Source organism: Podarcis pityusensis (genome assembly GCF_964106645.2).
Source record: "Podarcis pityusensis genome assembly, chromosome: 13".
Taxonomy (NCBI): Eukaryota; Metazoa; Chordata; class Lepidosauria; order Squamata; family Lacertidae; genus Podarcis; species Podarcis pityusensis.
In genome coordinates this window covers 1,864,865-1,890,096 of record NC_138038.1, presented here as the reverse complement: position 1 = coordinate 1,890,096, position 25,232 = coordinate 1,864,865, and the positions used below count along the sequence as shown (strand labels likewise).

The window sequence follows — 25,232 nt, the reverse complement described above, 5'->3', positions numbered from 1 at the left end:
GGGATGTAATTATGGAAGAAGTTTCACACTTTGAATTTTCTCCCATCTCATAAAGGTACAGGAGTTGCGCCATCCCTGTCACTGGCACAGGACGACAGAGGCCAAGTAGCAGGAACAGTGAGTTATTTGTTGATTGCATTTCTCTCCTCTGTCGCACCATGGAACCCAAGGAGGCATTCATGGGGATCCCTGTGCAAGAACTACTGCTTCAGGTGCTTCCCAGAAACACCATCCACATGGCTGCCATGCCTGGCCCCACCCCCTGCTGTTTGCACGGGTGTGGCTGAAATTTCAGGAGGCCCTTCCCACCAGTCTTTCACCACAGAGCAGTTTCCACACCCCGGCATTTCAAGCAGGACCACCACATAGTTTGTGTCTATAAACTGGGCCTTGGTAACATGCAAAAGTGATTAAGTGCAGGGCAAGACCATAATCCACTGGTGGCTGGGCCCACACCTGTGCCAGCCCTTAATATTCTAAGGGGGAGGGTGCCCTCTCCAGGCCTCCTCTGGGCACTCTTTTTGCATGTGAGCAATACAGGCACAGGCCACGCTGAGCTGGACTGGAAGCACAACAGAAAGTAAGCCAATGTGCAAAAGTCCCCTGTGAGCACGGGGAAGCTTGTTAGGTGACAAGATAACAGATGGCTAAAGATGGCTCTGTTCCACTTGGCCTCAGGCAAAACACTTGACTGGGTGTAGGATATTAACATGTGGGGTCAAACAGCAAGTCGTTCACAGGACAGCTGCAGTTATCACTCAATAACCTGAAAGTGTGAAAACTGTTCTCAAGTCATCATAGATCACGGCTTCTGCTCCCCCATGGCAATTATACATTAGCAAGCAGCCAGGGACACATGCATGAGCAGAGGTGAAAAGAAGAGATGGGGAGGCACAGAAGCTAGAAAGGGCCTCCCTTGCAGGCAGAAGGAGCTGGGTTCAATCTCTGGACTTTCCAGGAAGGGCTGTGGAAGACTCTTCTTTGCCTGAGACCCAGGAGAGCCACTGCCAGCCAGAAGAGGCAATGCAGGGCTATGCAGACCTGAGAAAGTGGGCTTCCTATGTTCTTCATCATTAGGGTTGGTATAACTTGAGATCCCTCCTCTGCCCTAGGTTGTATCCTACTAAGGCTTTGTAAAAGACTGAGTGAAGGAGAGGGTTCTAGGGAAAGGTGAAGCTGCGAAGTTCTATGAAAAGGTTTTAAGGATGGATTTCATTTCTTGGTGTTCTACAACTGCAAAGCTTCTGCACAATTTATATACCTTTTTCTTCATGCTGGGTACTCCCGTTCCTCACATTATTAGCCTTCCTAAATCATTTACCAGTCCAACTTCATGCTCTGGTTCAGCAAGACACCAAGAGTGTTGAGACTCTCCCATGGGACAGAAATTCTAAAGCCTGTCTTTAGAAACCTAAAATGTAAGGGTGGGTTTGCAGCCTGGCAGATTTGATGGACAAGGAAGAATGGCTCCAATTTATTCATCTCAACCATCTAGTTTCCCTCTGGTGCTTTTTCTAAAGAGAGAGGAGCTAAGTTATATCATAATTTATGGTCAAGAGTTGGCCTAGCCTTCTAGGACTCCCCTCCCCCTCCAGCAACTGCAGCAATTCAGTGATTGAGTTGTTCTGGGGGGTGGAAGGCAGGGACTGTTCGCCAGGCAGGGGCACTCTGGAGTGCAGGTGAAAGGCTACATTTTGTTGTCTAGAAGGGAATGAGAAGAGTGAACTGCTGAAGAAAAAGAAAAAGGTTACTCACCACATTGCTTGAACTGAAACGGGCTTGAAGATATGCATCCTTCCTGCAGTGCTGACGCTGAACCCACTAGCAAGGAGACCAACAGAGAGAAGAAATCACTCTATGCTCCTGAGGCCATGCATCACAAGCTATTGTCGCTGCGGTTATTACTATTATGAAGAATAAATCATTCACTCTTAGGGCTATGCATCACAAGTTGCTGTTAGTAATACTATTCATTCTTAAACTGCTTTATAACCAAAGCTCTCATAAAGTTTATATAATGTTGTATTGCTAACTACAGAGCTTCAATATTCAATAAGAAGTTGAGGGTTTGGTCGCGTACCAAAAAGACACACCCTTAACAGTAGCTAAAATATATCTATACAAACAACTCGGAGTTTAATGAAGTGGCCTTTCCCAGCAGACCTGCTCTGCTTAACATCGCCTTCATTTTGCCAGCTGCCAAAATGCTCTTGTTTCTTACCCATCACCATCTAGATGGATCTTTGTGTCACTCCACAGACGCAGAACCATCCCGATGGTGCAGCTTTTGCTACCAAGAAAGAGAAATGACAATGTTTGACAGGCTTCAAACACATGTGGACCTCAACAAAACAACGGCCAGATTTCATGCATTTGTTAATTACATTTTTATTCTGTCAGGGTGGCATATATGGTCCTCTCTCCTGCCACAATGCCTCCATTTTATTTTCCCTTGTGAAGCAGGTTAAGAAGAGAAAAGTGACTGGCTGGCAGACTAGGGGCTGTGGTTCAAGTCCAAAACTCCGGGCCTCTCACAATTGTTCAACATCTTCAAGATGCCTTTCAATTCCCACACAAACATCCCGGGCTGGTGTTCTAGAGAAGGACACCTTAGCAAACAGCCACAGATTTCTGGTGAGTGTTCTTGCTGTGGGTGGGAGTAGGTATCCAGAATTTGCCCCTACACATGACACCTGAACATCTTTTATATTTTATTGTCAACTCAAGTGTCTTTGACACCCTAAGCCTTTGCATTAAAATAAGGCTATGTTTACGTGTGTGGCTTCTACTGCAATTCTTTTGGATGATTGCTGACCCCCACAGAAAACAACAGGCTGGTGGCATTTTTTTTCAAACCTGCACTCACCTCTCCTTGCTTGAAAAGTCTACTCCCAGCAGGATATTCTCCTCCGTGTCTTGGCGTCCGGTGCTATAGACAACCACCATGTACCTCACCCGGTCTGTCCAGACACTTTCCAGACGAACAGCCTAAAAACCAGCAAGACAGTTCTCAGTGACCACTTCCTTCACACCAGCCTCTGAGAGCCCATATTCTGTTCTATTAAAGTTACAGGTGTTCCTCTTCAAGTTAATGTCTCAGATTTTTCACAAGCTCTGTATTGGCTTACCTAAGTATGTTTCTGAGGAGATAAAAGGGAGGGTGACTTAGATGGATTTGCACCCCACCAAGTGGTTGACACTTTTGCCCTGCTCTGTTAACGAAGTGAGGAAATGTTCTCTAAAGGAGCAGTGGAAGACCTGTGGTGGCCCACCGACTGCTGCTGGACTACAACTCCCATCATTCCTAACCACTGGCCATACTGGCTGGGGCTGGAGGGCTACACCTTCCCCACTCCTGCTCTGAAATAGGCTCCTTGGGGCCTTTTAGGAAGCAGCCCAAGAGACAGTAGGAAGCCAGTGCAGATGCTCAAAGCACAATTCAAACAAGGCAGCACCCTTGGATTTCAGTGGGAGAAACTGAACTCATCTTTGAGCTGGCTTGTGGCTCAAGCTGGATTACTGTGCCAGTAAAATGATTCCAAGGGCTGCTCTTCTTCAAATGCTGCCTTCACCATCCTAAATTTTAAGCACCATCTGCAGATCTGCCATACTCTCTCACGAGTCCTTTATCAAGCACCGCACAGAGATTGTGGTCCAGACACATGGGGGTGCGGAATGAGCAAGGCCTCTTACCAATTTGATCCTGTCCTCACAGCGAAGGAGGTTGATCATCACCTGAAGATGTTGGGGCAAATCACCTGCAGATCCACAAGTAGATATGGATTAGCCTGATGCTTTGAACTGTGTGATATTCTACGTCAAGTCCACATGGTTCAAGAATGGTATGCATAAAACTACGTTGGTTTTGCTTCCTATTCCTTTAGACTTCCCCAGTCTGCCTCAGAGAGTTTAAGAGATGGCAGAACATAGCTTCGTTAGCTTCATATTAGATCCGCCCCTGCAAACCACTGCTCTGTTTAGCTTTGGTCAACTGTACACCACGTCAACTGCTCTGAGAAGCGGCTGCTCTCCAAGGGGCGTTTTTCCAGCCCAACTGCCTGAATCCTTTTCCATGGTGGATGCTTGCCCTGTTCCACCACTGAGTTGGTTTGTGTTGGACATTTGGGTACAACTCAACTTGCAGAAGAGTGGTTTTCATGGAGTAAAGACAGGAAAAGTGAGGGACCTCCACATTCCCAGACTATCCCTGTACCTTTAACCCAGAGGTTTCCAACCTTTTTGAGTCCACAGCTCCCTTTACCAACTACATTGTTTCGGTGGCACCCCTATGGGGCTCAGGAGCCCAGTTATGTAACCCCTTCCTCCAGAGCTGGCAGCCTCTCACCCTTTTGGGAACACCCTCCTTTGTGGAGTATTCCTCTCCTCTCCTTAGGAGTCCCCTGGTCTCTGAGCTGCCCCCCCCCTGCCCCAAAGAGAGGGGCCTCCTCACACTGCCCCACAGGGGCCTGGGACCTGTCTGTCCATTCCCAACAGCTGGCGGACTGCCTGGCTAGGCTTCCTGGCCCGCTTGCTTGCTTACTCAGAGGCCGCCTCAACTCCTGACAACCAGCACCCCCTGGCCAGCCCCAGAGGCACCTTTTGCCCATGGAGCTTGTAGCTAGGGCTGGTGCAACAAACAGCTGTGCAAGCCTTTGGGAGGCAGAGATGCAAGAGGGCATCAGAGGAGAGAGGGAAGGAAAGGGGGACGGAGACCAGTGTTGCCTGAGGCACCCCTGACTATCATTCGAGGCACGCCAGGGTGCCATGGCAAACGGGCCGAAAACCACTGCTTTAACCTATTGGCTTACTTCTTTACCTCCTTGTTGTTTAACTTTAGACTGATAGGATGCATCCTGCTTTACACCTTCCTCCTGCTCCTGACACTTCTCTCTCAGACCTCAAGCTGAGGAGTCACCTTGGAACTACACTCTGAGAGAAAAGCAGCAAGCATGATTGCCTTTGTCATTTCCAGAATAGCATGTTAGGTTAGAACTAGGAAGAAATAGAAATAGAAATAACTTCCTCTGCAAGTTATTTACTTCCTATAATAAACAACTTTTGTTATTTTCTTACTCTACAAGCGTATCTCAGCGTGTGATTACAACAGGTAAAGTCTACTCTCTAACCACAATTCACTTGCTGCCAAATGCTGCTCACTCTAGGTGGCTAAATGACCCAGCTGTTCCAATAGTTTGGCCTCAGGTCAGTTGCTGGTTTCCCTGCTTCCAAGTGAAACAAACAAGATACGTCACCCAGAATAGTCTCTGGACCCTTTGGCAGGCCCAAAGCATGATCACTCACACCATAATCTTGTAACTCAGACCTAAGATTTGCATCATGGTCCATTTTGCATTTTGCACTGAGTCAGACGAGGTCTTTTAGTGTGTATGAGGAAGGCAAATGGATGCCTATAGCCAAGAATACAAGTCCCAGCTTAACGATTTGATGGTGCAAGCTCAGTAAGATACACTGTGGGATCTGTGAAACTGCTGACATCTGGAGAAATACAAGTCTCAGCTCCCAGCCACACAGGACCGACCATGTGGTGCCCTGTCCTACAGGCTGTTTGCCCCTAACAGGACCCAGCACTCCTTCCCTGGCTCCCAGAGAGAAACATTTTTAACATATAAGTCTACAGAAAACCACTGCCTTAAGTTAGCATCCCCCCCCCCACGTTTATTTTTCCTAGGTTATCATGCCCAAGTCATGAGGACTGCCCAAGAAAAAAACGTTTTGCTGTGACAAAGCTTACCAGCATGTTTGTGAAGGTGAGTAAGACTCCGCGGACCTTGAGGGCTGTTTCCTTGCTGGAGGAATAGGGCAGCACCTTTCACCATAAAAAAACTCTCACTCAAGCTGGAAGACAAACAGATGCAGGAGATCAGGCTCGGGGAGGGGGGTGCAACAGGAAGGGCTATGAGGGTAAATAGCAAGTCTGGATTATCTCAGTAATGCTAGCAAGGGTGAAATCCATGCAACACACGTGTTCTCCACCTAAACTGGCCTGGGGGGCAGTCCCAACACTCCAATCCCACCGGTTTGTAAAACACTGTCAGAATTAAAATGAAAATCATTTACAGACTTCACAATAAAGGCCCATTCCAATTCTTGCATTAGAAATATGGCATAATTATTTCATTTGTGCCCTGTTTGGGGATACTCAGGGAGAGAATAAACCAAGATTATTTCATTTTCCCATTTTCTTTCTATAAGTTATGTAACAAGCTGAAGGTACATTTATTTCATATATTCATTTCTCAAGTCAAAGGCTACAAAGCAAGTAAATGACATACCAATAGTCAAGTAAACATTGGAAATATTTTTATCTGTTTCCCTCAAAAAAGTTCCTCTCCCCTTGAGGAAAAAGTGAGTGTCATGCGCTTCCAGTGTTCCTGGAAATCTCAAGACAATCACCATGACGAAAGGATTATGCCTTGTGTTCTTCAAAACACTTGAGCCCTTGTTAGACCAGAGAGTCAGCAGCAAAGTCCCAGGCTTTAAACGGCTGGCTGTCCTAATGGGCTGGTGATGCTTTGCTGCGGGCAGAGGACTTTGAAGGCAGCAGGGCTGCAGGTGCTGGCCTTCTATGTAACTTTCCAACTGGGTTTCACATTTGGCTGCTCCAGGAGCTGTTTTTGTAGGGGAGGATGTGACCCTCCAATTCAGTGACTCAACAACACTTGGTTATAAAAATCCAGGTTGTGAGAACAGTTGTCTGTATGAACTTTTAATGTACAGTGGTACCTCAGGTTACATACGCTTCAGGTTACAAACTCCACTAACCCAGAAATAGTGCTTCAGGTTAAGCACTTTGCTTCACGCTAAGAACCAGAAATCGTGCTCTGGCGGCGCGGCGGCAGGAGGCCCCATTAGCTAAAGTGGTGCTTCAGGTTAAGAACAGTTTCAGGTTAAGTATGGACCTCTGGAATGAATTAAGTACTTAACCTGAGGTACCACTGTATCTGTTTCTTAGCACGCAGTTTCAAGCTGTTCTTTAAAAACTTCAACTGCAGATGATTCTTTGGGATTTAGAGAGGAAACTACCACCCCCTTTTCATGCCATCTTCCAACTGCACATTTTGAAAAAAATTATGGGATGAAAGGGAAGAACAAAAATAAAGCTTGGGGAACCCAAACTTTGTGACTGAGAGAAACTGGGACGCCGGCAAGGGCAGGCTGGTTCTGTTGTGCATTTCTCATTCATTTCGCCAGACTTGGCTGGCCAAAACTGCACATGTGTGAGAGATTCTGCATTTTAAAAGGCTGTAAAAGAATGGTCCTATCGCAAGAAAAAAGGGAGGTCTGCCTAACCTAGACTGGCTTGCTGTGCTTAGTTGCAGCTCTCTAGTGCAGCCTTTCTCAAACACCTCCAGCTGCTTTGGGGAAGGTTCCTCTAATTCAGGATTTCCCAAACTTGGGCCTCCAACTGTTTTTGGACATCCGCAGCTGGCAAGACCAGAGATTATGGGAACTGTAGTTCAAAAACAGCTGGAGACACAAGTTTGGGAAACCCTTTTCTAATGTGTTATTCTGACAAGGGTTTACCCAACTTTGAGATCTTTTAAGTTGGAAATGCCAGGAACTGAACTGGGGTCCTTCAAATATACAAGGGACATTCAACTCCTTCCCGCTTAAAAAAACAGATTTCTAATTGACTGGGAACTTCCCTAATGAAGCCTCAATGGAAACAGCTGGGATTTATGAGAAAAGAGGGCTTTTCAGCAGACACAACACTTGCAACACAATAAAAATAAAAATAAAATTAAGCACACAATCTTTTTTATTCCGGAAGAACTTAGGTTCCCCCCCCCACCCCAAATTTATAATTCATTCTTCAAGATCAGCCTCAGAAACTAACAACCTCCCACCAATATGAGCTCATTGACAGGCCAACAATGAAAAAAAAATGTGGAAAACAATTGGACAGCACATAAGGAGATAGGTTGGTGCACAATGGCAGTTTTTTAAATAAAAAAAAGTCTGAAGTCAGAAAAGCCAAGCGATGAAGAGTGCTCTCTGCCATTAGCCACAAATCCCGACAGACAATCTCTCCTAACATTTCCTGCCATTCTAAGCTCAGCAATACACAATTCCTGTTTATGATAAAGAGGAGAGAGAAATTGCCAACTGCCCGCAAACTCCAAGCAGCTTTATCAAGAATTGATGAGATCATTCTACAGCTAGGCCTAATGAAAGCGAAGTCCACAGACGATGCCTTGATTCTGCGGCCATGCGGTCACCACTGGACAAAGCAAAGGCGCTCAAGATGTTTCAAAAAGCTTGTTGATAGCGAAAAATGTAAAATAAAATAGGCGTGCTTCCCGGATTTCAGCAGCTGTCTCACAAGCAAATGACATGGCATTTTCACTGCCACAGACATAAACATAATCAAAGTTGCCCTCAAATATGGCAATATCGGGCAATCCAGCAAATCTGTATTGCAATGACTGTTTTTAGGAGGAAATGAACATCTTTTCAAGGACCACACGAGCATCTGTGTTGAGCACCCATCCCAAACACACACACAAACCACATTCCGCTCACACTAGTTGCCTGCAAAGTAATTCTCTGGCTGTTGCCCCAAGACAGCATAAGCAATGATGAACCCCCAACCAACTTAAATCAGGCTTGCTTCTATACAGCTCCCTTAAAATGCAAGTGTTAGCAATTATATGTTAGCAATTTTGCAAACAACACACAAAAAGAAACCTTACATCTTTGCTTTTTGTTACCAAAACATCAGATCTGAAATAAACACAACGACACAGAAGATTTCACTCAAGGAGAAGAAACCTAAACAGAACCTAGAACCCTCAAGTAAGCAAAGCCATAGAGGGGAATGGGGGGGGGGGTTAACGTTCCATACATACTATTTTGGACGGGGTTTCCTTGAGCAGCAGAAGCATTGCACTGGTCGAAAAGACAGGCAGAAGTCAGCAAAATCTGAAAGGTTCATAACCAACATCCTCTCGCTACTCAATTTTATTATTTTTTTGGCAAGACAAAAGAGAAGAGGAGAAAACGGCCACCAACTGTTGAGTGAAGGAGAGAAGACTCTCCAAGTCTGTTGATGCTACCCAGGAAGGGGTGCCTTTTACGGAACACTGTGCTCCCCCCACCATATCCTGGCTCAGAAAGCACTTGCCCTAACATATCCTGATGAAAGAGGGCCTTTCAAAAGAAAGGGCAACGGAGGGGGGAGAAAACCAGCTGAAGCTCATCAAATCATTAAGCTCCTACAGGCTTTTCTTCTTCTCAGGCTCTGTAAAACAGCAGCAGCACCTCTTGTTATCAGAAGAAAAGTACAGTCCAACAGCTGGGCTCCAAAAGAACTCCAAATTCATTTGAACCTCAGTAGATTAAGAAGTGTCACACTGACAGATGAGTAAGTAAAATCCCCCCCCCCAAACCCCAGTTCTGCACTGCGTATAGAGTGAAACAGCCTCATTATGTTAAGATTTCACCTCGCATACTTCCTTGCTGGGCACCATTTCAGTAGCAAATAGGTGAACATAAGGCTGTTTTTAAGCAAACAATTAGGCTTTTGTATGGAAAACAACAGCCTTGTTATGTCAATTTTATAGAATCATAGAATTGCAGAGTTGGAAGGGACCCCAAGGGTCATCTAATCCAACCCCCTACAATGCAGGAATCTCAGCTAAAACATCCATGGCAGGTGGTCATTCAACCCCTGCTTAAAAACCTCCAAGGAAGGAGAGTCAGTTTAGAATTGTACAGCTGGATAGAGTCTCAAAGGTCCAACTTCCTCCTGCTAATGCAGGAGATCTGTTGCTATAGGATCCTTGAAAAGAGGAGACAATCCGGCCTCTGCTTAGAAATCTCTAACCAAGGAGGGTTCATCCCCTTCCAACACAGTCTGCTCCACCGTCAAGCAGGACGTTGAACCTATAATCTGACCCAGACCCTGTGATCATCACTGGAGGCCCTTCTCTGTGGGCCCCCCTCCACAGGGGCTCCAGAGGGTGGCAACACAAGAGTGGGCCTTTTCACTGGTGGCTCCTTGCCTGTGGAAAAATGCTCTCCTCATCTTTAGGCACAAGGCAGAAACAAAGTTTTTGGATTTTGATTATCTGTGGGCTCCTTTAGTGGGTGGGGTATTTTAATCCTGCATTTTAAAAATAAGAATGTACTTTTGATTTGTTCTATGTTTTATGGTGGTTTTATTGATGGATGACTAGATTGCTGTAACTTGCTTTGGGGTACATTGGCAAAAAAGGTGACTAATGTGTTTAAGAAATTAAATAAATAAGTTTAACCTAAATCAGGGATAGGCAAACTTGGCCCTCCAGATGTTTTGAGACTACAATTCCCATCACCCCTGATTACTGGTCCTGTTAGCTAGGGATGATGGGAGTTGTAGTCCCAAAACATCTGGAGGGCCGAGTTTGCCTATGCCTGACCTAAATCCTTTTTCTTGTTTTACCTTCTGGAGCAACAGAAAACCATTTTTATCCACCATCTTGGCAAGAGCCCTTCAACTCACAACTTGCACACATTTAACTCGTGTAATCACAGCTTTACACACTTGGCAGCCAGCCAGCTGAAAATTCACAAATTAAACACATGCAAGGCAAAGAGCTTAAATATGGTGGCAACTTACAGGACTGTGCCCATTAAGGCAGCCTAACTTGTAGAGAGGGGCTAAAGAACTGGACAACTTGTGCCTTGGTCTTGTCAGAAATCCTGAAGCTGTCACTGGCTCTCTTTCTTAAAGTCTGTCCATTTTTTCTAGAAACACCTTCCTCTCCACTTTCTTTGGAGAGAAGCTACCAGTCCAGGACGCATGAAGTAGCTCCCTAATAGCTGGGAAGCAGGAAGCAAGGAAGGCCACATCTAATGGGAATTGCAAGAGGAAATTAAGACACCAGGATTGAATTGCCAGAGCTCACATTTGGCTGTGACACCTTTAAGCTTGCCAAAGAAACTGCTGTGGGATCCCAAGCTTGCTGCTGATTTTTGCATTGTCATTCAGAGAGATGCCACCCATTCAGCAAAGATATGGTGAACTAATTATCAACATATCCATTCTGCATGTTTGATAGTCTCTGGAACAGATGCTTTACAAGCAGATTGAACCAATGAATGAATGAGTGACCGGTCTATCAATGACCATCAGTCATGTGTGGTACATGGAACTCAAGGAAGAGCTGCTGCCCTCACCCTGATCTGGATGTGAGCTCTCCAGAGGCATCTGCTTGCCCTCACTAGAAACAAAGGCTGAGCTAGGAAGACCTATTGATCTTTGGCTGAAGGGCAGTATACAAATTTAATAAATAATAAAATAATAAACAAAAATGCTTTTAGCAGGTGATGAAAAGAATACAGTGAATACGCCTGCCTGAGGTGTGAGTGCTGCCGCACTAAAAGATCAGTTTCCTACAAATGTGGAAGGGGTCTTATGCCAGTTCCACAGACTGAAGCTGTCAGGTGGCCATATTGGGTCAAGGGATCTTGCAGGTAAACTGGCTCCAAGTTGTTGAGAGCTTTATATACTAATAAAAATGCATTGGACTTGGTAGCAAATCAGCAACCACTGCTGAGCACAGATGTTCTATGCTGACGGGGTCTCACTCCTGTCAGCAGTCATGCTGCCGCATTATGCTCTAACTGCAGCTTTCAGATCAAGCACAAGGGAGGCCCCTTTGGTCTGATCTGGCTGACCTAGTCTTATGCTGCTTAGCAAGCTCTAAAATTTGTTGCTTTTTGTGTAGTCTGACACAGTTCAAGAGTTTGAATTAAATGATCAACATTAAATGCTGGATTATACCAAAATGAGTATAGTTTTATTAAGAATGTGTCGTGTCAAAGGCAGGCTGCCCCACAGAGAATTCTCATCATAGCCTCTTTTAAAGGAAGCACAATTCCACCCATCAATTTGCCACTGGTTACCCCTGACCAACGGCAGCTGCTGTCAAATTTCTGTGGGAAGAACCAACAGCCTCTTGATGCCTCCTTGGGGATGTTTGAAACAAGGAGCAAAGACAGTTACAGGATGGAGCACAATGACACTTTGGCCAGGAGGGTGAGCACCCTTTCTGGAGGTAACATCTGATGTGGCCTCCACTGCCTTTCAGATACAAGGGCAGGAAGAGCGAGAGCGGCTGGCAAGTTTTGCTCCAAATGCTTGCAGCGCTCTGCCAACAAAAGTTATCTTCTGAGCAGGGCATTGTTTGAGCAAGAGGGCGTAGGCTGTGTTCACTACCCAAGAATTCCAAGCAGTATTTTCAGAGACTGCAGGCCATTCACGGTGCCAGATGCAAAAGCTCTTTCAGGGCAAGGAAGGAGGAAATCAATCAGGGAGCCCACAAAGGCAGATTTCCCAGCAGGAACAAACTGCCAGCAATGCCAGCCAACTCTGCCATGGTGACACGGATTTGCTTCATCATGACTGCAATCTGCACATTTCTGTCAGCTGCAAGACACACACACCACAGGAGAGGGTTCCACACAAGGAGAAAAGCCACACTGTGCAGCGTCCCAGGCCCACCTTGGGGGGAGTCGAGCTTAATCTCTCATCTCCCATCATGCAGCAGGCTTAGATACAAACACAAAGGACCCATTTTCAAGGATGGCCATTTGAATGCAAGCAAGCAAACAGGCTTAAGTAGCGTAGGCACAATCCACAAGGAATGTCTTCTGGTTATGCCTTGCTGAGGGCAAATGGAACCGCCCCAGGAGAACAAGCACTCCAAAAAGAGGGTGCACAACAGAACATGAACATTCAGATCATGCTTAGCATTTGCACAGTGCTTGATCAGTAGATATATCCTTTATAACACTGTCACTCAGTGAAGCAATAGGCTCTTCAGTTGAGAGTTTGGTGAATGAAGGATCAATTTCAAGTTCTGAAGCAGAGTCTAGCATTTTGAATGTTAACTGTCCACTTGCTGATAGACAAGGTCTTCCCATTGACTGCTGTAATCAAGCTGTCGCAGGGGTAACTCATTGGTGTGGACGGCACAAACCAACCAGATCAGCTTATGACCAAGCTTGACCTCTACCCAACAGCCAGCGTTAACATTTGTAGTATCACCTCCAACAGCCTGCAAGCTCTTATCAGTGCCCTTCTTCACAAAATCTACAAGATTATGAGTAATAACTTCATCTGGTTACCCCCCCCCCGAGCCTTTCTCCAGAGTAGTGGTAGAGTTATCTTCCACCTGGTTCACTGCACATGAGCAGTACATGTGAAAAGGATCTAGGAGTCTTGGTTGACCACAAACTTGACATGAGCCAACAGTGTGACGCGGCAGCTAAAAAAGCCAATGCAATTCTGGGCTGCATCAATAGGAGTATAGCATCTAGATCAAGGGAAGTAATAGTGCCACTGTATTCTGCTCTGGTCAGACCTCACCTGGAGTACTGTGTCCAGTTCTGGGCACCACAGTTCAAGAAGGACACTGACAAACTGGAACGTGTCCAGAGGAGGGCAACCAAAATGGTCAAAGGCCTGGAAACGATGCCTTATGAGGAACAGCTAAAGGAGCTGGGCATGTTTAGCCTGGAGAAGAGGAGGTTAAGGGGTGATATGATAGCCATGTTCAAATATATAAAAGGATGTCACATAGAGGAGGGAGAAAGGTTGTTTTCTGCTGCTCCAGAGAAGCGGACACAGAGCAATGGATCCAAACTACAAGAAAGAAGATTCCACCTAAACATTAGGAAGAACTTCCTGACAGTAAGAGCTGTTCGACAGTGGAATTTGCTGCCAAGGAGTGTGGTGGAGTCTCCTTCTTTGGAGGTCTTTAAGCAGAGGCTTGACAACCATATGTCAGGAGTGCTCTGATGGTGTTTCCTGCTTGGCAGGGGGTTGGACTCGATGGCCCTTGTGGTCTCTTCCAACTCTATGATTCTATGAGAGCATTCCACATATGGGGAACCACTGCAGAAAAGGCCCATTCTGGTACTGCCACCCTCCCTACCTCTCAGAGAGGAGGCACACAAAGAAGGGCCTTATACTCCATTTTACAGTCTCAAAGGGCTCTCAAAGCCATTTACAAAACATGCTTGCAATTTTAAAAATCACATTCATTCAAGAGGAACAGAAATGACATGATGTGTCCCTATCGCAACAGGGTTATTCTGGTGGCATATCCTGCCCTCCTCCTTGGTGTGGCCCCTTTGGTCTTTGCCCACTAGGCAACAAGGCCAACAATGGCCTCTGAGGCTAAGGGGTGAGTCGGAGCAGTTGGAACTCACTTGGTACAAGACAGTGACATGTTTTCACTAGATGGAGACAAGTCACTACTCCATCAAACATTCAGGAAGACGGATTTAGCTCTAATGAGTCTTATAAGAGAAAGACTCTGGTAAATTCAAGTAATCTGGGCACAACAGTGTATCCAGAGAAAGGCCAGGCGATCTTCCCATGCAGGGATTGGGGGAAAGTATGTGCAAACCCCGCTTCTCGCTACCTGGTTTCCTATCCCTGGGGCTATCTGATGCCATCCACTGTGCACCACACAATCAGGGCCAGCCACATTTACGCAGCTTAGCGCTACAGCTGAGAAAAAGAGGAGGAGGAGCCACAATACGGCCTTCAAGACTACCACACAAGCACCAAACAAATACGTGCTAGCATTCCAGGCAAACTACTGCCTCCATTTCTAGGCTGAATCTAGGAAGCTGAACACATTATGGGAAATGTGGGCTGCATAGTGTGGAGTCCATGACTCGGGTCACAGTTTATAGGTCAGTCACAATTACAGGGCTTTGAGTGAATGTGCTTAAAGTAGAGTGAATGGAGGCTTTAGCAGCCTGCGGGGGGGGGGGGGCTAGGCCTGAAGACAATAGCCATGCTGTGCCATCCCACGGGCTGTGATCCCTTGTTGTCTTGCAGCTGAAGTCAGCAAGGAGAAGTGGAGGCAGAAGCTGCTGACTCTATCAGATACTTAAAAACAGGATGCTGAATCACATCCTGTCAAGGCTGCAGTATCCTGACTGTAGCGAGCTCTGAGCAAGGAGGAGGCGATCTGGTTAGCCTGAAAGCGGTTGGGAACTGGCTGCCACGTGGGCGTGGCCTGGGAAACCAGCACAAGGCCTGTGTTCTGTGCAATGCTGGGGGGCAGGGGAACCCGGAATGGAATGGAATCTCCTGCTCTGCAAGGGTAAATTAGCAATGAGGCCTGGATCAGGCAACCCCACCCTGTAGCCTGGAACGCTCCAGTTCATGCTACAGCATATGGCCCAGTCTAATTTTCCATTTTGTTTGCAACGTAATAATACACTTACAAATGTTTCTCCAGTGCTTTTAAGTGTGTAGAATTCTGTTTATTCAAGCAAGCCTGTGCCACAAGTGTGCAGCTGCCCAATGATTCAGTCTGAACCCCTTACTCCCAGAACCCGTGTGCCATGTGGGCCTCACCCAGCAAGCAAGGCGGAGAGCTTAAAAGCTCCTTGACCACCAGGAAACCCTAGCACACCTGGCATGAAAAGTGCTTTTAAGCTCTCTGCCTTGCTTGGAGGGCAAGGCGCTGGCTCTGGAAGGCTTAGGATGTTTGCGCAAGATCTTGCGGGAACTCATATGGCCCTGTGAGATCTTGCAAGAGCATCCCAGAACAGGTGTGCTGAGTGGGCCTTGCCCAGCAAGCAAGGTGGGGAGCTTAAAAGCTTTTTCCATCCTGGGTAACCCCAAGTGGACTTAGTGCAAAAAGAGCTTCTAGGCTCTCCACCTTGCTTGGATTTTATTTGTGCAATTTCAACCAGCCTGCCTCCAGCAGTGTGTTGTTGAAAGATGCGATCATATTGTATTTAGCTTGACACTGTTCAGCTGTTGTCATATTCTGTTCCTCATACCTTGAATCCCTAATGCCATCTACCAGTGGACAAAACAACCAACCAATGCTTTTCTCTGGTTCTTTGGCTAAAAAATACAGATAAGATTTGCAAGTAGCAAAAAGGTGGTTTTGCCCTTCACCATTCTTAGTTTCCTTATGTTTCAGTTCTAACGTCTATTTAGTGCAGTGGTCCTCAGGCCTGATCCTGCCAGGCCATTTTGGGGTAACCGCATTCACCTTTCTTGGGCTTATCAGTGTAGCAAAGTTCATGGAAGAATCTTCCTTTGGATTAAATATAGAAATGCTAAGAAATAATAATATGTCAAATGATTAACAGGTGGCCAGCACTACTCACCTGTCCAAGTGACCTGTGGAGGGTGGGTCACTTCTGGATCTTGCCTTCCAGCAGGATCTTTTCCCACCCCTGGTTTAACAATTGCGAGTTCAGCAATAAGAGATGTATTGGGATGCTGGCTATGTGAATAAGTAATGTGGAAGGGGATGAAAAACCTGATGTATATGAAATATAGATGTGACCACACTCCCCACGAAGGATTAAAGTTAGCCGCTTGGGAGTACTCATAGGTCCATTACTGTCACCACAGCAGGCACAACAGTAAGGGTGCCTTCTACCAACTACAGCTGGTGTCTATATCTGGGTGGAGATATCCTGGCTTTAGTGATCTGTACTCTCATAAGCCCAGGTGGCATTGTAGCAATGTGTTATATGCTGGGCTGACTTTAGAGACAGTTCAAAAACCATGGCTAGTGTAGAATTCTGCAGACAGATTATCAACAGACACCAGATGATTCAAACATACAGTACCAATTCTGGGCCAGCTATGCTGGCTGTCAATTCATCTCCAGGTCCAAACATGGCTCAGGACAGCAGTCCCTCATGCACTGCTTTGTCAGGGACCTCAAAACCATCAGATGCCCTTACTTACTTATTGCATTTATATCCCACTTTTCCTCCAAGGAGCTCAAGGTGACTTACATACTTCTCCCCATTTTATCCTCATAGCAACTATGTGAGGTAGGTTAGGCTAAGAGTGAGTAACTGGCCAAGAAGTTCACCCCGCGAACTTCAAGGCACTGCAGGGGGTTGGACTAGATGAGCCTTGGGGTCCCTTCCATCTCTACAATTCTTTGATTCTTCCAAGAGAAAGTGAATGGGCCTTTTTAGTGGCAGCCCCTTATTTGTGGAATGCTCTCCCCAGGGAAGTTTGCTGGGCACAAACACAGACATCTTTCAGCACAAAGTGAAGACATTCCTATTCTCCCAGGAACTGGAGTGATAATACTGCTATGGTCTTTGCATCTATTTTAACTGGGAGGTTTGGTGATCCCCTTGTGTTGTGAGAAGGAAAGAGTTTGCTACAAACTAGTCCTTTTTAGTATTGGTATCATTGGTTCCAATTCTTGCTACACAAGCAGCATTTTTTCTTTAATGTATGAGTTGCTTTGAGACTTATCATAAAAAGAAACAGTTAAAAATAAATAAATAATAGAATCTAGAAAGAAAATTGTATGCACCGTGAATTCCATCCATGTTTGACAAAAGACTATTTGGCTCCCATCAGCCCCAGCTAGCAAGGCCAATGGCCAGGGATGATGGGACTTGTAGTTTAGCAACATCTAGTTTCCCCCCATACCGGATTTAATTTTGGCCAAGATTGAAAACTGCATGGTTATATCTTGTGAGCATGGTTTACTTTAAATACAAACACACCAAATTAAGACTGAAACCCAAATTATTCTGCTCTCTCCTGGACAGAGCTTTCCTGTCTTAAAGATTATATTTGCAACTGCAGGTGTTGCTCCGTTCCAATCGCCCTCTTGACTCCTGCAGCGGAAAAGGCCTGCCTTTCAAGCCAACTTCTGTGCCTACTAGAACGACCCTATCTTTCCTGCAGCAGCCTTCTGATGGATGTAAAAGCTAGACAAAACTATATCACAGAGAAAACAAGGGCCTGAGAGTTAGAAGCAGCAGACTGAGAGTGCCCCCCAATGGACTCACAGCGCAACACAGCAACTCTAAACTACAAAAACATAACAAGAGCCTGTGGGATCAGGTCAATGTTCCCTTCAGGTCAGCATCCTGTTCTCACAGTGGCCACCCAGGTGCCTCTTCCAGCAAGCGCACAAGCAGGGTTCTAGCGCAAGAGCCCTCTCCCTCCGTGTCGTTTCCAGTAACTGGCATCCAAAAGCATTGCTGCCATCTGAGCACAGCCATCATGGCTAGTAGCCATTGACAGTCCTTTCCTCCACGAACCTGCCCAATTCCCTTTTAAAGCCATCCAAGTGGGTGGCCACCGCTGTCTCATGTAGGAATGAGTTCCACAGTTTAGCTACGTGATACATAAAGAAGCACTTCGTTTTATGTGTCCTGCGGCTTCCAATACTCAGCTTCATTTGGTGTCCCTGAGTTATAGTGTTATGAGAGAGGGAGAATAACTTTCCAGTCCACTTCCTCCATGCCATGCATCATTTTATAAACTTCTATCATGTCACTTGCTTGCCTTTACCCTAAACTAATAAGTTTCAAGCAAATTGTCCTTTAAGTTCTCTCTGTTCAAGAGACACAGAGTCCTCCACCTATCTGACAGTGTCTCCAATCATGGTGATGAACAACAAACCAGGATGCAAAATTTCAAGTCACCTGATTGCCAACAGGGACCAGTAATTACTGAATTCTGCCAGTGAAGGTTGGCTGCTCCTATGCTTAATTAATAATAATAATAATAAATAATAAATTTTATTTATATCCCGCCCTCCCCAGCCGAAGCCGGGCTCAGGGCGGCTAAAAACAATAAAACAATACAAAAGTATAGGATAAACAACACTCTAAAATCATTCATTATAAAATTAATTAATTCAAGCCACTGGCAACCATTGGGCCAGAGCTCCGCGAAGATTGCCGAGGGAGGGAGTCAGGCTGTGCCCTGGCCGAAGGCCTGGTGGAACAGCTCTGTCTTGCAGGCCCTGCGGAAAGATGTCAAGTCCCGCAGGGCCCTGGTCTCTTGTGACAGAGTGTTCCACCAGATCGGAGCCACAGCCGAAAAAGCCCTGGCTCTAGTTGAGGCCAGCCTAACTTCTCTGTGGCCTGGGACCTTCAAGATGTTTTTATTTGAAGACCGTAAGTTTCTCTGTGGGGCATACCAGGAGAGGCGGTCCCGTAGGTACGAGGGTCCCAGGCCATATAGGGCTTTAAAGGTTAAAACCAGCACCTTAAACCTGATCCTGTACTCCACCGGGAGCCAGTGCAGCTGGTCTAGCACCGGGTGAATGTGATCTCGCAGCGAAGACCTCGTAAGGAGTCTCGCTGCAGCATTCTGCACCCGCTGGAGTTTCTGGGTCAGTCTCAAGGGCAGCCCCACGTAGAGCGAGTTACAATAATCCAGTCTGGAGGTGACCGTCGCATGGATCACAGTGGCTAGGTCAGGGCGAGAGAGGTAAGGAGCCAACTGCTTAGCTTGGCGGAGATGGAAAAATGCCGCCTTTGTTATAGCTGCAATCTGCGCCTCCATGGAAAGGGAGGTGTCGAAGATTACACCCAAACTCTTAACGGACGGTGCTGGCACTAATTGCGCCCCCGCAAGAGATGGGAGTTGCCCCCCCAATCCCATATCGCCCCGTCCCAGCCACAGGACCTCTGTCTTCGAAGGATTTAGCTTCAACCGGCTCCCACGTAACCATCCAGCCACAGCTTCCAAACATCTGGTCAGTGTGTCTGGGGCCGAGTCAGGATGGCCATCCATCAACAGATAGAGTTGGGTGTCATCGGCATACTGATGGCAACCCAGCCCGAAACTCTGAACAAGCTGGGCGAGGGGGCGCATAAAGATGTTGAAAAGCATCGGGGAGAGTATCGCACCCTGAGGTACTCCACACACCAAGGAGTGGCGCGATGACAATTCCCCCCCAAGCGCCACCCTCTGTCCCCGACCAGAGAGAAACGAGCGCAGCCATTGAAGGACTGTGCCCTGGATCCCCACGTCGGCAAGGCGGTGGTCCAGAAGTTCATGATCGACCATGTCGAAAGCTGCTGACAGATCTAGAAGAATCAGCAGCCCCGACCCGCCTCGATCCAGCTGTCTACGAAGATCATCTGTTAGGGCAACCAGAGCCGTCTTGGTCCCATGACCAGCGCGGAAGCCGGACTGGAATGGATCCAGAGCATCATTTGTTGCTGTTTGGCAGTACAGCACAAGGACTGCCAGCCACCTTCCCTGAATAAAGGTGCAGCTGGTTGGCTGTCTTGTCTCAGAAGTGGAGCCAGGAGGGAATTGCTGCCCAGCAGAGGAGGAGTCATTCAAGGCAGCAACCTAACTGGGATTCTGTAGTTTGAAATGGGGACCTCATGTGGCTGGAACCTGAGCCCAGGGAACTCACTTTGTAAGCTATGTGTACTCATTTATCAGCAGCCATTCTTCCACCTGACTGCCTCAGAAGGAGACGGAAGGCTCACTCTGTTGTCTCAGTTATGACCAAATGCCATTCAACAAGGCATCTACAAGTGGTCATTCTACAAGGTCATTATGGAACTGGAAAGTTTTGGAACTGAAAGTTCTTTGTTTTCCTGTTCCACACCCTGAAAACTGTATTGATTAATATATAGAGACACAGCCGTACCTTGGAAGTCGAACAGAATCTGTTCCGGAAGTCTGTTCAACTTCCAAAATGTTTGGAAACCAAAGCGCGGCTTCTGATTGGCTTCAGGAAGCTCCTGTAGCCAATTGGAAGCTGTGGAAGCCCAATCGGACATTCGGGTTCCAAAAATAGTTCGCAAACTGGAACAGTCACTTCCGGGTGTGCAGCGTTCAGGAGCCAAAACATTCAAAAATTAAGGTGTTCAAAAACCAAGGTACGACTGTACATATACACAAACGTACACCCTTCAATCATATTCCCAGGGTCATATATGCAAAGAAGAAAGCAATTAAAATGTAAATACTGGCTAAGAACCGCAAGCCTGGTTTGCACATCACTTTAAAGCTATGTGTCAGGGGTTCAGGGACAGAGGCACAGGGTAGGGAGGAGATGGAGAGCGATGGGGATGAATCCCAGGACAGCGAGGAAGAGGATGACAATGACTCAAGAGATTCCATGAGTCTTTCCAGCGAATCAGAGGATTCCCAGAAGGGGGCGCCAGTGGTCAAGGCCAGGGGAGCCCCAGGGGGGACGTGTCAGGAACAGGGGGCCAGCGGGGGATCCCAAAGTGGCAGCTGGGCGTCAGGACCAGCCTCCCCGCCAGAGTGCAGCGAAGGGGGTGGAGGTTCCAGTGTATCAGGGGAAGCAGCTCCGGCAGCAGAGAAGGGAGGGAGGTCGGAGCAAGCCACCCTCCCGGAAGGGGAGGGGAGTAGTGAAGGGAGTAGTGTAACTGTCAAAAGGAAAGTTAGAGGTTGGGCGCGCGCGCCAAGTTCAAATGTAGAGGCGCGCGGAAGTACAGGGAGCCCAGAGGAAGGGCCAGGTCCTAAATCCCGCAGGAGGGGGGAAGAGCAGTCGGGGGATAGCGCATCAGGGGAATCCAGGAGGGGCGAAACCCCAGCGGGCAGGAAGACCCTGAGGAAAAGGAAAGAGAGAAAGAGGTGGAGCAGCGCAAGGCTCTTAAACTGGTGCAGGGGAGGGACTGACTCAGAGGGGACTTCAACGGTCTAAGCGTACAGACGTGGGGCTGCGCGCCTCGGATATGAAGCAAACAATGAACTGCAATAAACTCTTTTGTATATAAGAAGAGATTGGCGTTGGTCTTTTGTGAGCTGAGACCTGAGGCAGCCTTGACAGTAAGTCCCCTCTCCACAGAAACCGCAAATTTTTTTTTTGCAAAGCTCACGAAGTTTGGCAGACATGACTACTGAGGAGCAGATAGCGTCCCTGCAAAACGCAGTCGCCGAGCTCTCCACTGCGGTAGTGGTCTCTCAGAAGACAGTTGCCGAAGCAGAAGCGCGATGCCAGGATCTGCAAGCCAGGTGGGATCATGCGTGCAAAGAGGGGTTCCCGGGGTCCAGATCAGAGGGAATCAGACTCGGACGGAGGGGGGGCAATTTAGTAGCCCACTTCGATGGGAACCTGAAGCATTATCCCAATTTCAGAGCAGACGTCGTATACACGCTGCATTTGCTTCGGAAAGGCTTCAAAGATGAGGAGGAGAAAGTAGGCTTTATTGTGTCCCATTTGCATGGGGAAGCTAGAACCTGGTTACGCAATTTGTGGCGCGAAGATGGTCTTGCCCGCAGGGACTCTGACGAATTTATCAAAGCCATGGACGCTTGCTTCCAATCTACCGTTGGCGTTGATGTGGCGCGCCAGGAGATGCATGGATTGCGGCAGGGCAAGGCTACAATGCGTCAGTACCATTCTCGCTTTTTTGCATTGCTGAATGTGCTGGGCTGGGAAAAGGACTCCCTGGCAGTGAGAGACTTGTTCTGGGAGGGGCTTCATGGCTCCGTGAAAGATGAGTTGGCCAGGGGGGGACAGACCTCAAACCCTAGCAGACGTCGTGCAGAGGGCACTCACGATAGGGGTGCGCCACGAAGAACGCCCTTGGCACAGTGAGGAGGGGCGTCACGTCCGCACACCAGCTAGAGCGCCTCCTTTTCTTCCCAGGGACCTGGGACGTACGAATCCCTCGCCTATGCTGAGGGAGGGGGAGGAACCAATGGAGCTGGGTGGTGCAAAGGCTCAGACAGCTGCCGGAGCCTCAGCGTCCGGAGCAGTCAAGGCGAAGCCTCCTAGAGGGACCAGGAAGTGTTACATCTGTGACAGTGCACAGCACATGGCTAAAGAGTGTCCCCAGAGGCTCCAGAAGCACACTGCAGCCTTAGCAACAGTAACAGAAGCAGCGCTACAGGGAGAGCAGTTTCAGGGAAACGACAATGCCTGGCTGGAAGCAGGAATGCTGGGGCACAGCCAGGCGAGTCAGTAAAGCAGTCCCCAGCGCTTTTGCAGCCTACAGATCCCTTACCACCCAAGCCAGTGGTACAGCTCACTGCTACTCTCCATCTACCTAATGGACTCACCCTGGAAGTCCCCATTACAATTGACTCAGGGAGCAACGCAGACTTCGTGGGGAAGCAGTTCATCAAGCAGCATCGCATAGCGCTTCTACCAGCCACGCTGCCTCTGAACGTCGTCACCGTAGATGGCAGGAAGTTGCTGGGCGGGCAAGTGGTACAGCAGTCGCCACCCATGGTGCTGCAGATCGGGAATCATCGCGAGGTCATCAGTTTCAACGTCACCCGCCTGTCAGACACGCCTATAGTGTTAGGCATGAGTTGGCTGGATAGACACAGCCCATCATTAGCGTGGTACCAGCGGCAGCTCACCTTTGGCTCGTCCTACTGCGCACAACATTGCATCCAGACCGGCCAGGAGGAGGAGGGCCAGGAGGAGGGGCAGCAGTTGCATCTCGGCATGGTGCAGGCGGTGCCCCACAAGTACAAGGGGTTTTTGGAGGTCTTCTGCGAAAAGGAAGCTGACCAATTACCACCCCACAAGCCCTACGACTGTGCAATTGACCTCCTACCAGGGGCGACGCTGCCGACTGCGAAGCTGTATTCCATGTCTGAAGATGAGATGCAGGAACTCAGGGAGTTCATAGATCACAATTTGAAGCGGGGATTCATCCGAGAATCCAAGGCAGTGGGGGGCAGTCCTGTGTTTTTCGTGAAGAAGGACACGCCCCAAAAACGGCTCATTGTGGACTATAGGGCCATAAACTCGATGACAAAGCCCAAGGCCTTCCCCATGCCCAAGATTGACGACCTGCTCGCGACGGTGAGGAAGGGGAGGATCTTCACCAAGTTGGATCTACGCGGAGCATACAATCTAATACGCATGAGGGAAGGTGACGAGTGGAAGACGGCCATGTTCACGCCGCTGGGCACCTATGAATACAGAGTTATGCCGTTTGGTCTCCAAAATGGCTCCCACTGTTTCCAAGCATTCATGCACCACGTGCTAGCAGGACTCCTCTACAAGAAGTGCGTATGCTTCCTCGACAACATTCTGATCTTCTCAGACTCGCAGGAGACTCACGAGAGAGACGTAAAGGAGGTCCTGCAGAGGCTACGGGAGCACAGACTCTACGCCAAACTGGAGAAGTGCCAGTTCGACGTGACGGAGGTGGATTTCCTGGGCTACCGGCTGTCCGACAAGGGACTAGCCATGGACAGCGCCAAAGTCCGCGCGGTGTTGGACTGGAATAGCCCGCGCAATCGGAAGGAGGTCCAGAGGTTCGTCGGCTTCGCCAACTTTTACCGCAAGTTCATCAGGGGTTTCGCGAAAGAGACGGCAGCTATCACGGACACCCTCAGTTCCAAGAAGAAAAAGTTCACCTGGACGGACCAGGCGGAGCAGTCCTTCAGGAGACTTAAAAGCCTCTTCGCATCCGAAGAACAGCTGCTACACGTGAATCCCGGCAGGCCCATGCGGGTTGAGACTGACGCATCTGACAGAGCAGTGGGGGCCGTCCTCTTGCAGGAAGATCTGCAAGGGAACTGGAGGCCCTGCGCTTTCTATTCCCGGAAGCTCAGCAAGTCGGAACAGAACTACACCATCTGGGACAGGGAGTTGTTGGCCATCCACGCGGCTTTCAAGGCGTGGCGGCACTTCCTCATCGGAGCCAAGCACACCGTGCAGGTCCGCACGGACCACAAGAACCTAGAGTATTGGCGCACGGCGAAGCTCCAGAGCCAGAGGCACACAAGATGGGCGGAGTTCTTTGCGGATTTCGATTTCAGGATAGAGTATATCCCGGGAGACAACAACGTCATAGCGGATGCGCTCTCCAGGAAACCGCAGTATCTCGAGGAAGCGGCACCAGTGGCAGCCAGGCACATTTTCGCACCGCAAGCGTGGGCGTGCGCTTCCGCCGCCGTGGACCTGGACGCGGTACGACGCGCGCTAAAGACGGATCCGTTCGCACAATCCAAGATGGAGGAGGTGCGAAGAGGGACAGCAAAGGACGGCGAATTCCAGATACGCGACGGCCTACTGACCCGCAAAGGTGCTCTCTACGTGCCGGGAGACGATCTCCGCGCGAAGGTTCTACAGCAGTTACACGACGCACCCAGCGCGGGTCACTTCGGCAAAGAAAAGACGGCGGACTTAGTAGCCAGAGACTTTTGGTGGCCCCAGATGCGGGGAGAGGTCGCGGATTACGTCGCCAGGTGTGACACTTGTCAGAGGTCCAAGCCAGTGCACAAGAAGCCAGCGGGATTGCTGGAACCGCTGGAGACGCCACTACAGCCGTGGGATAGGGTGGCGCTGGACTTTGTTACTGATCTGCCCAGTTCGCGAGGCAAGACGGCGGTGCTTGTGGTTGTAGATCTGTTCACCAAGATGGCGCACTTCATTCCTTGCGCGAAGGTGGCAACAGCGGAACAGACCGCCAAGTTGTTCATAGACCACGTGTTCCGGGTGCACGGCTTA

General features: G+C 48.3%; 1 protein-coding gene across 4 annotated transcripts in view; it reads right to left on the bottom strand.

Moving 5' to 3' along the window:
- The window catches only part of SSH1 (slingshot protein phosphatase 1), a 53,995-nt gene that overhangs the window by 19,772 nt on the left and 8,991 nt on the right, over positions 1–25,232 (bottom strand). For 2 of the 4 annotated variants that reach the window (XM_080976546.1, XM_080976548.1), the window contains exons 3-7: positions 5,753–5,856; positions 3,694–3,758; positions 2,867–2,988; positions 2,222–2,290; positions 1,756–1,821 (exon numbers count right to left, since the gene is read on the bottom strand). In XM_080976546.1, the coding sequence (XP_080832672.1) occupies positions 1,756–1,821; positions 2,222–2,290; positions 2,867–2,988; positions 3,694–3,758; positions 5,753–5,856 (426 nt within the window). Of the gene's footprint in view, positions 1–1,755; positions 1,822–2,221; positions 2,291–2,866; positions 2,989–3,693; positions 3,759–4,816; positions 4,924–5,752; positions 5,857–8,870; positions 9,375–25,232 lie in introns of those variants that run through there. The other 2 variants (XM_080976547.1, XM_080976549.1) reach the window with 2 other exon arrangements.